At 41.6% G+C, this 11,789-nt stretch overlaps 1 protein-coding gene across 1 annotated transcript; it reads right to left on the bottom strand.

The window, feature by feature from the left end:
- Positions 1-8,817: 8,817 nt before the first annotated feature.
- Positions 8,818-11,433, bottom strand: LOC132624117 (uncharacterized). The gene is made up of 5 exons (XM_060338943.1): positions 11,112-11,433; positions 10,033-10,260; positions 9,681-9,892; positions 9,275-9,395; positions 8,818-9,131 (listed from the first exon to the last, which is right to left on the bottom strand). The coding sequence occupies exons 1-5, from the start codon at positions 11,431-11,433 to the stop codon at positions 8,818-8,820; spliced, it is 1,197 nt and encodes a 398-aa protein (XP_060194926.1).
- Positions 11,434-11,789: the final 356 nt, after the last annotated feature.

Below are 11,789 nucleotides of genomic sequence, written 5' to 3'. Positions count from 1 at the left end.
AATTATCCGGTATCGTTGATTGAGCGACTCTTTTACTTGAGTGATTGTGAGAAGGCCGATGACCGATGATCTATTCCCGCATCGTTGTTGCATGGCCGATTCCGATGTTATTCCGGAATCGTTGTTAGTGCATGAGCTCCGCGGATCCCCCAGAATGGTGTCGATGAGACTCCCCCTGTGAGCAATTAGGCAGGGTCCCGTCTGTCCGTTGGGAAATGATCCGAGACGAGTGGCACTTAGACTTCACGAGTCACACTGGGTTGTGCTACCGAGACGTCAATATTTCTGTCCGGAGTACATGTGCACACCTCATTTGCATGGCATTACATCCCATCCATTCCGTTATTGCATTGCACTGCATTGCATTGCATTGGCTTGATTGCGATTCGTGGTGATTGATTGACTGATGATGTAATTGGATATATACATATTCCAGACTTGTGTACTTGGGTTTAGAGGCTTTACGTGGGTGATGACGAATACTTGGTTGTGATCTTGTTATCTTATACTTGTTGGATTTCTTACTATCTACTTATTTTCTTAATTGTTTTATCTATGCTTGATCGGTCGATGATGCCTGCCAGTACTGTTTTTTGTACTGACCTGCACTTGCTGTATTTTTTTATGAATGCAGAGTATCAGGTCGGATCTACTTCTCTGACTGGTGGCTGATCGACTCTTCAGCTTCCACTAGAGTTTTCCAGGGTAAGCATGGCGTTCGCTAACCTCGAAGACTTTTCTGTTACTTATGTCTTGTTTTCCATTCAGAGACATAATTTGAGACTACTTATGTATTATTATTCAGACCTTTAGTATTCGGATTTAGATGCTCTTGTATGACCAGACCAGATACTGGGGTGGATTTCGTTTATTTCCGCACTTGTTAACATTATATTATATTGTGAGACTTACGTTATTTTACTTTCTTCTGCTATTTTCTATTATTATGAATATTTAGTTAAGGGTTCGCCTAACGATGTGGGAAAGGTGGATGCCCGCATGACCTAGGCTGAAATGGGTCGTGACATTAAGGTTGTTCAAACTTTTTTCTCCCTTTTTCTCTTTGTGAGGGTTGGGGTTCTACTTATTGAACCCCAAAGTTCATTCAACAACTTAAAATACCGATGTGGTACAAAGTAGTTTTTCAGATGCAAAGCCTTTATCTATGAAATTAACGATTGAGATCTAGAGGTAATGCACATGCACGGTCAGATTTGACCTATTGCAGGTCGATCCGAGCCATTACTTCATCAACCAATGAGAATCGAGTTCGTACAGTCACAATACAACAACAAAAAATGCAGAAAATCACGTTTTGATTTAAAAAATAAAAAGGAAAAGTAAACGAAAGGAGGGTTACCACCGTGTTTGGATGAGATAGAGTGAAAATAGAGCTGAAGCATTAATTGTTGCATGCAAATGGTTGTACAAAGACTGCAAAAGGTCTGAGGCCTCTGCACTATTGCCACTTTTGGCGATCATAAAGGGAGTGAAGAGGCGGCGGCTTTAGGATTTGTATGGAAAGGGAAAGGGAGAGATAGGGGGTAGGGGTTGGGGTTGTTTGGTATGAAGTAAAATGTAAAAGTGGGGGCATTACCCCCTTTAACTGATATACGTTTGGACGGGTCACGGTCTCTTTGGACTGGGCACGGTCCATGTTTAAAAGAGAAATGGGAAGGCCCCCCTTATATACGTATATATTGTATATACGTATGGATATCTAGTGGTATGCATATAAAGGGTAAATTGGGTCATTTAATGAACGGGTAAAACTAAAATATCGATTATTGATCATAATATTTCAATTATAATCAAATTAGGACATAATTAACCTATTAAATAATTTAAAATGCTGTCAATTATGTAAATGGGCTTAATTTTGCAAATATGGCCTTAATTGATAGTAATCTGATTGATTATTTCAATTATGGCCATATTTGGCCTAGTTAGCCAAATTAAAAATTAAATTACACTAATGACCTTAGTTAATTTGAGCCAATGAATTTGGTTATTTCAATCAAGGCTACTAAGAGGCTAATTTTACAAAAATGACCCCAATTTCCTTAAACCTTGAATTGGTTAATTTAATTGTAGCCCTAACAAAAATAATTAAACAATTAAAAGTCAATTTGCAATATTGACCATGATTGACTAATCAACTAATTATCATGATTAAATACTAGAAATAATTATGATTAATTGTACCAAATAGTGCCAATGCATATTAATTATACAGATTTAGGATTGAAAGGTAAAATGGCCAATTCTTCTAATTAATCAAATTCCTTGGATAAAAGGGAGTAAAATATTTGCAATGTGGTTTTTGACAATTTAATCCATCAAATAATTATTTAAATTGCTTTTTCCTTTTTTTTTTTTGGTTAAATTTAGCAAATAGCTCATAATTGTCGCAAAATGTACCCATTAATTCCTAAATGATTTATAATATTATAGAAATTATTTTACCCAATAAGAATAGTAAAATATTTACCTAAATAATTTTATAAAATTATTCTAACCTCTAAAAATGCATGATTCACTTTGTTTATCATCCAAGGACTCTGAGTAATTAAAATAAATTACGGGATGTCAAAAATTAGGTGTCAACAAGTAACACTGGGCCCCACCACGTCCAGACTGAGATCCATCTCTTGAACTCTGGGACCCACCTCTAACAACCTGGGACCCACCGCGGCCTGACTGAGCATCGCCCCTCTACGAAGCACCACCTCGACTACCTGACGATGTCGGAGTCCTCTAGGACTAATCATCCTACCTGGATCGAGGATACCTCCTAGCAATGTGACTAAACTCTCCACATACAAAGCAACCCCTAGAAGGCGGAGACTAATAGACTAAAGTTGAGGATCCAACTGGAACAACCTTGTCTACTAGTCGAGAAAACGAGCTCTCAGGAGCTCTCTGCCTTGGTGGCTCACTGGAGGAAGCCTGCAAAGCTGAACGTATAGGGCGGTCGGAATATGGCTGATGTGGCCTAGAATACTGAATGGTGCCCCTCGAGCTAGAACCACCATAGCTCATAATCTGTCGCTGCCTCTTCTCACTACCCCCTCCAAATGCTCGAGCCTTACCGGCCTCGACTAAAGAAGCATCCTCAATGATGGACTGGAAGGAAGTCCCCATAGCCTCCATCTAAAGGCAAGGAATTTGAAGAGAACCAACGAGCCCCCCATAGAGCGCCAAATCCTGTCAGGCTCAGTAGGAATCAAAGGAGCTAAATAACAGGCTAGATACAAATAGCGAGTCACATAGGCCTCCATAGACAATCCCCTCTAGTGCAGATGTAGAAATTCCTCCCTACGCGTCTCTCTCAAATCCCGGGGCACATACTTCTCAAGGAAGGCTCGGTAGAACTGTGTCCAAGTCAGGGAAAGAGAACCCTCAAGTCTGCAAGAAAAAAAATACCTCCACCAAGTCTCCGCGTCTCCGCAAAACTGATAGGATACATAGTCAACTCCATGGGACTCTACGATCCCCATCCCATGAAACAACTCATGCATATCCAAGATGAACTCATAAGCATCCTCTCCAGAAGTACCTGAGAACTTCGGCGGCTCCAACATCCTAAACCTCTTAACAAGATCCTGATCAGTCATGTTCATAACAGGACCTGCCACGGGTTTAAAATCATCTCCCGGGGCCGGTACTATATCAATCCGGGGAGCCAGCTGCTGCAGGGTGTGCTACTCGAGTATGTCCCTGCCAAGGGGTCTGCGCCCCAACTCTTGCTTACGAACCTTCGCCCATAGTAGTAACACCAGAGGTAGCCTGCGAGGCATCTAGATGCAGTAGAACACGAGTCATAATATCTTGCATAGTTTGCTCCGAAGTGACTTCGGGTTGTACCTGTGCTGGGGCCACATCATCCTCGGCGGCCTAGTCTCAATCCTATTGTATCTCAGGCTCCAGAGACGGAGATCTCTCATGCTGTTGACCTACCGCAGGAGCCGTACCCCTGGTTAGGGCAGCCCCGCGCCCTGTGGATGTCGCTCGCCCTCTGGTGCCAGCGGTAGCTGCGGGCTCAGGCACTTGGTCTAGAGCTTTCGTGGCTCGAGTCCTCACCATTTGAAAGAGAAGAGATAAGAGTCAGATACCAATTCGATCGTTCCAGAAACCAATTAGAATAAAGTAGCACGAAAGAATGAAAGAAAGTGAAATTTCCTAAATGTCCTATAGCCTCTCGCATATAAGTACGGAGCTCATCGTACCGATCCACGAGACTCTACTAGATACGCTCTTATAGTATAGATCGGGTAACCTAGGGCTCTGATACCAACTTGTCACAACCCCATTTAGCTAAATCGCACGAGCACCTACCTTTCCCACCTCGGTAGGCGAATCCTTATCCCAACAATCTAAAATACATGAAATAATAAATAAATAAATAAATAAATAAATAAGCGGAAGAGATAGAAATACGTAAGTTTGACATAATAATAGATAGAATATGCGGAAATACATCAAATCACCCCAGAAATCTGTATAGTCATACAAAAGTAACTAACTAACATCTACGAGTCTAGAAATATCAATAATACATCAAAGTCTAAATATGTCTTGGAATATCAAGTAAGACATAAAATAAGGGAAGGATCGCCAACGCGGCAGACGTCCCCGTGCTCATCCTGTAAGACTCTCAGCAGCAACCTCGCACCACAATCAGCCACGAGAAACAGAGGTCAATCCTATGTAGAACTCTACATTCATAAAAGAATGCAGCAGGTGCAGGTCAGTACAAATAACAAGAAATGGTAGGTATCATACGCCGACTAAGTTTAGCTAACATATATCAAGACAACAAAGTAAGATAAACAGGTAAATCGACAAGGTATAAGTCAAACACGGGCTAGAATCCAAGTACACGCCATCACCTGTGTTACAACATCTAAACCCAATTGTGTCAAGTGTCAAATACTCAGTCTGAAGCCATATATCACAAATACATCACAAGAATATCACAATTGAAGCCATAGTGCAATGCAATACAATAATGTATGGAATGTGAATGTTATGCAATGTTGTGCACACATGTATTCCGATGATGGAACATCACATCTGAGTAGCACAACCCATAGGGGACACGCGAAGTTCATATACCTCACGATTCTGGCAACAACCTTGGTAATTGCTACCTCATGATTTTGGCAAAAACCTCGGCAATCGCTACGAAACCTCATTTTCGGGACAACCATCGGATGTCGATCCTCACGTCACTCTCATCCAACTGAGCCTAGCTCATAACAGTGTTTCCTCAAGTATCAACAATGTATCAACAGTATATCATAATGGATGAGAATGCGTGCAATGTATGAGTTCAATGTCAATAATCAATTCAATATCACAAGTACCACGCATGGGCACACCAATAACATCATGAAAAGGCTACATAATAAGCCATAATAGAACACTATCCTCGTATCAAACGTCAACAAGTAACGTACTACAATATCATTGTCAAGATATATCAATAATCTCCAATATCTACTATCTCCATGTGGCATCAAGCCAACAAAGAACAACATAAGTCACAACACAGCGGGGTGGCTTACCCTAATCACACAACAGAGCCCAACCTAACACAATATTCAACCCAACTTCACACCCGAAGGTCAACATGCTTTCTCCAACAATATCGTCTAAATATATGTTTTCCTAAACAAAGTCTCACCATAGGATGAACCGTAACCTACCTGGAAGGCTGAACAACAATATCACCAACAATCATACCTTAGCCTTTCCTTTCCTTTGAGCCTCGAGATCAAGGAAGTCTAAGCATATTCGAATCATGGAATTAGAATTAAGAAAAAAATCAAGCAAACCCTACTTGCATTCAAGACCCAAATCCCCAATATATGTAATAGGGTTTATGAACTAGAATGGTGAAATTAGGAATCTAAAGGTTCCAATATGAAATTAAACCTCTAGATGATCAATTCCCATCAATAGCAAGCAAGAATAATCAACAATTTACTCAATTTAGGATTCTAGAAAAAAACCCCAAATTTGGGTATAAACCCTAACTTCCAATTTCATAAATTAGCCACTAATTAGGAAAAAGTTATGAAATAAAGGATTCTAATCACGAATTCAATGCTTAGATAAGCCAACCCAACCAACAAATCATGATTTAGAGGCCTAGAAAGAATACTCATTAAACCCACTTTTAATCTTCAATCACTTAACGAACTATCAAGATAAATGGATTCTAAGATGATTAAGGACAATGGAATAGTAAAGGGAATAGAAGAACTAACCACCAAGAATATCCTAGAATTGCTAACAGTACCTCAAATTTGGGAATAGTAATAAATGAGGGACTAAGGGCTTTTAAAACACAATTAATGAAATAACCAGGTCCAATACCGTTTTTACGGTAGCGGGACCGCTGCACTCGACGGTCTCTTAGACCGCCATGACGGTCATCCCTCAAATGCACTTGGCCACTGTGGCGGCCCATCCCACTACTGCTGCGGTACCGCCGAGATGGCAAGGGTGCCGCCAAAGCTGACAGCAATACCAGATTTTCCGCAAAAATAATCTCAATGTCAATTTGAAATCCAGACTAATACCCGAGGCCATCTGTTCACAAACCACATACACAAACACACATAAAAACAAGTTATGAGTGCACTCGTGGCCTCGAAATTCCCAACGGAGGTCTCGTTGATCGAGTCAAATCTCGATACCTCAATTCCAACTTCACAACCCAAGTTCCAAAATGCACCCGAGTGCATTGGGACCCGAACCAAATATGCATGCAAGTTTAAATGACCATCCGAACCTCTCATAATCGACGGATTTTCAAAAAAAGGTCCGTTTACCCGAAAGTCAACTTTGAGTCAACTCTTTTTTCGCTTAAAGCCCAAATTTCATAAAAAGTAGCCCGAATCCAATATAAATGCCTTGGGAAAGATGTCAACGGTCTCCTTGGGTCAAATATGAGCTAAACAAGCTAGAGGAAGGGCTAAAAGTGCTGAAAACACTATAACAACCAAGCAGGTCATTATATCGGGCCCACAAGGGGAAAACGGGTAATTCAAAGTGAAACATGCAATTCAAGTCTAAGTGATCAAAACCCACTAATCAATTCTCAAAACCACTCAATATTAAGATAAAGTCGTATTTAAAGAGAAACTCCCAATTTTGGGTATGAACCCTAATTCTCAAATAATTGGTTACTAATAATGAAGGAATCATCTTTATAAAGCTATTACCCAATAATTCCGTACTAGTATAAGCTTATTCCATCAACAAATCAAGGTTTGATAACCAAAAGTTCATTTACGAAAGAAACCCCAAAAACCCTCTCTAATCCTTATGTTATAGGAAGATTATAGCATGAAATAGGGAGTTTCTAAGGTGGATTATGAATCATTAATGAAGAATAGGGTTAGATGAACTTACCCCGATGAAGAATTTCCTTAGAAATTCTTATTTTACTCCCAACATAGCTCTAGAACCGAGGGTAATGAATGAAGAGTGATAGGGTTTGAAAAAGGATTTAAGTCATTTAAGTTCCCGTCAACCGCTACAGCGGTCTACTGTCCGCTACGGCAGACGCACAGCAGCGGTGTCATGACTGCTCCAATGGCCACTCACAATCTCGCTACACCACTATAGCGGCAGGGCTATCATCGTAGCAATATCGCTGCCTCGGTCCTGATGTTGCCATGGCAAGGCACCAGATACTAGAAAATTACTCAATTCCACAAGTCTCAACCCGAAATTCGACTATCACCCGAGGCCCCACAGATACAACACAAATATACAAACATACAAAAAAATGCACTATAAACTCAGCCGTGGCCTCGGATCCTAACAGAGGTCTCGTTGACCAAGTCAACCCCTAATACCCCAAAACTAACTTCCCAACCCAAGTCCCAAAATGCATTTTAAGGCATTAGGAAGAGAACTGAATATACCAACAAGTCACAAATGTGATCTCTCGAAATTGATGGATTTCCAAAAAAGATCCGTTTGCCCAAAAGTCAACCTTGGGTCGAATATTTTTTGCTTTTAGGCTTATTATCACAAAACCCAATCTAATATTCTCCCGATAACCTCAAAAATCGTACCACCCATCCCTAGAAGTCTACCATAAGCTAATGAAGCTTGAGAAAAGGTCAACAAGGTTAAAAGGACCATAACAGCCAAACAGATCGTTACATCAGATTCCAATTAAATAGTCGCTCATCCTCAAGCAACAAGGAAGTGGAACAGGAAAAAGTACCTGAATCAGCGAAAAACTTGGGATATCTCTCGCGCATATTAGACTCGGTCACCTAAGTAGCCTCCTCAATAGGACGATTCTTCCATTAAACCTTCACAGAAGCAATCTCTTTGGACCTCAACTTTCGAATCTACCTATCCAAGATCGCTATCGGCTCTTACTCATAGGTCAAATTCTCATCGAGCAACCCTAAATCCCAACGGATAATGTAGGAACCATCAGAATGGCATTTCTTTAACATAGACACATGAAAGACCGGACGAACATCCGACAGGACTGGTGGCAAGGCCAGCTCATACACAACATCTCCAACTCTACGGTGGATCCCAAATGGGCCAAGATACCTCTGACTCAACTTGCCCCTCTTTGTAAATCGCATGACACCTTTGATGGGTTAGATCTTCAGAAGCACCTGCTCGCCCACCCTAAACTCTAAATCCCAAACCTTCCGGTTCGCATACATCTTCTGTCGACTCTAAGCTGCTAGAAGATTTTCCTGAATAAGCTTCACCCTGTCCACTAACTCTCTCAACAAATCTGTGTCCTATGGGCGAACCTCGAATGCATCAAACAAACCAATAGGAGAACGGCACCTCCTTCCATACAAGGCTACGAATGGCCCTTCTACCATACAAGGCCACGAACGGTCCCATATCTGTATTTGAATGGTAGCTATTATTGTATGCAAACTCCGCTAGGGGCAAGAACTGGTCCAAATGACCTCCAAAATCAATGACACCTGCTCTCAACATATCCTTGAGTACCTGAATAGTCCTCACGAACTGACCATCAGTCTGGGAATTAAAAGTTGTACAGAGGTCCAATTGAGTACCCAACTCTATCTGAAAAGCTCTCCTGAAATTGGAAGTAAGCTGGGGACCTAAATCCGAAACAATGAAAATAGGGACCCCGTGCAATCACACAATATAACGAATATAAATCCTGGATAACTTCTCCGCAGTATAAGTAACCTGAACTAGAATTAAATGAGCGGACTTAGTTAACCGGTCAACAATAACCCACCTAGAGTCAAACTTTCCTCGGGTATTTGGAACAGCCACAATGAAATCCTCTCCCACTTCCACTCAGGAATGGGCATACTTTGGAGAACCCCACTAGGTCTCTGGTGCTCATACTTCATTTCCTGACAATTCCCACACCTAGACACAAAATCTGCAATATCTCTCTTTTTATCCTTCCCCTCCAATAGTGTTGTCTCAAATCACGCTACATCTTTGTGGCACCCGGATGAATGGAGTGCCTCAAACAATGGGCCTCAGTGAGGATCAAATAAATCAAATCACCAGCACGAGGAATGCACACGCGTCCCTTGATCCTCCGAATCTTCTCACTATCAAGCTAGGGGCTAGAACTCGTCCTAATGACCTCCAAAATCAATGACACATGCTCTAAACATATCCTCGAGCACCTGAATAGTCCTCTCGGACTGACCATCAGCTTGGGGATTAAAAGCTATACTGAGGTCCAACTGAGTACCTAACTCTTTCTGAAAAGCTCTCTTGAAACTGGAAGTAAGCAGGGGACCTCGATCGAAAATAATGGAAATAGAGACCTCGTGCAATCGCACAATATAACGAATATAAATTCTAGATAACCTCTCAGAAGTATAAGTAAACAGAACTGGAATGAAATGATCAAGATTAAAAAAATCAAATCACCAGCACGAGGAACGTACACGCGTCCCTTGATCCTTAGAATCCCCTAAGTATCAAGAATAGCCTTCTTGGCCTCACCCCTCAGAACCTTTTCTCAAATCTTACACAACTGAGCATCTTCAAACTGATGAGTCCTGATATGCTCTAATAGGGATGATCTAGCTTCAATACAAGCTAAGACTCTGCCTGGAACTGAAATATCAAGATAAACAAAACTGTTGGCTAGAGTCTGAACCTCCATGGCCAACAGACGCTCAGAAATAACCAAACGGGCTAAACACCACATTCTCGTGGCCTTGCGACTCAAGGCATCAGAAACAACATTGGCATTCCCTGGATGATAAAGCATAGAGATGTCATAGTCCTTCAGGAGCTCCATCCATCAGCATTGCCTAGAATTAAGATCTCTTTGGGTAAACACATGCTGAAGGCTATGATGGTCGGTGAGAACCTCACAATTGATACATTATAAGTAATGCCTCCAGATCTTCAAAGCAAAGACCACAGCTAGCAACTCTAAATTATGGGTAGGGTAGTTCCTCTCATGGATCTTCAACTGACGGGAAGCATAGGCTATGACACTACCCTCCTGCATCAAAACAACACCCAAACCCACACAAGATGCATCAACATAGACTGAGAAATCCTTATCCTGCATGGGCAATGCTAGAATTAGGGCTGAAGTCAAAAGAGTCATGAGCTTTTGAAAGCTCTCCTCACAATCATCGGACCACTGGAATGGAATATCCTTCTGAGTCAATCTCGTCAACGAAGAAGCAATAGAAGAGAAACCCTTCACAAATCGACGGTAATAGCTAGATAATCCCACAAAGCTACGGATATCGTTCACAGTAGTGGGCCTCGCCCAATCTCTAAAGGCCTAAATATTTTTGGGATTTACCATAATCCCGTCCTTAGACACAACGTGGCCCAAGGATGCCATAGACTCAAGCCAGAACTCACACTTCAAAAACTTGTCATAAAGCCTCTTCTCACTCAACAATTAAGAACAATCCTCAAATGGCACTCATGCTCCTCTCTACTCTTGGAATGAACCAAGATACCATCAATGAACACAATAAAAAAGGAGTCAAGATATGGCTTGAAAATGCCATTATTTAAAGTCATAAAAGCAACTGGGGCATTCGTAAGCCCAAATGACATCACAATGAACTCATAATGACCATAACGAGTCCTAAAAGCCATCTTTAGAACATCTTCGGCCCGAATCTTCAGCTGATGGTAGCCTGACCTCAAATCAATCTTCAAAAATATTGAAGCACCTTGAAGCTGGTCGAACAGGTCATCAATGCAAGGAATGGGATACTTATTACGAATGCTGACCTTGTTCAACTGACGGCAGTCAATGCATATCCTCATAGTACGGTCTTTCTTCTTCACAAATAAAACAGGAGCATCCCAAGGAGAAACACTCGGTCTAATAAATCCCTTACTCAACAGAGCTTTCAACTGCTCCTTTAGCTCTCTCAACTCAACGAGCGCCATGTTATAAGGAGGAATGAAAATAGGATGCGTGCCCGGATCCAAGTCGATGCAGAAATCAAGGACGCGGTCGAGTGGCATACTCGACAAATCAGAAGGAAAGACCTTGGCCAACTCACTCATAACAGGCACAGACTCGAGGGGCAGACAATCAACGCTAGTATCGCGAATATGGGCTAAATAAGCAAAACAGCCCTTGGTAACTAACTTCTTCACACTGCCATAGGAAATGATCTTCTTCGGAGCAGGACTCGGGAGTACCCCTCCACTCTAATCGAGGAATGCCAGGCATAGCTAAAGTGACTGTCTTGGTGTGACAGTCCAAGATCGCATGGTAGGGAGATAACAACGTCATACCC

The sequence above is a fragment of the Lycium barbarum genome, chromosome 12 (genome assembly GCF_019175385.1).
Source record: "Lycium barbarum isolate Lr01 chromosome 12, ASM1917538v2, whole genome shotgun sequence".
Lineage (NCBI taxonomy): Eukaryota > Viridiplantae > Streptophyta > Magnoliopsida > Solanales > Solanaceae > Lycium > Lycium barbarum.
This window is presented reverse-complemented; position numbering and strand designations above follow the sequence as displayed.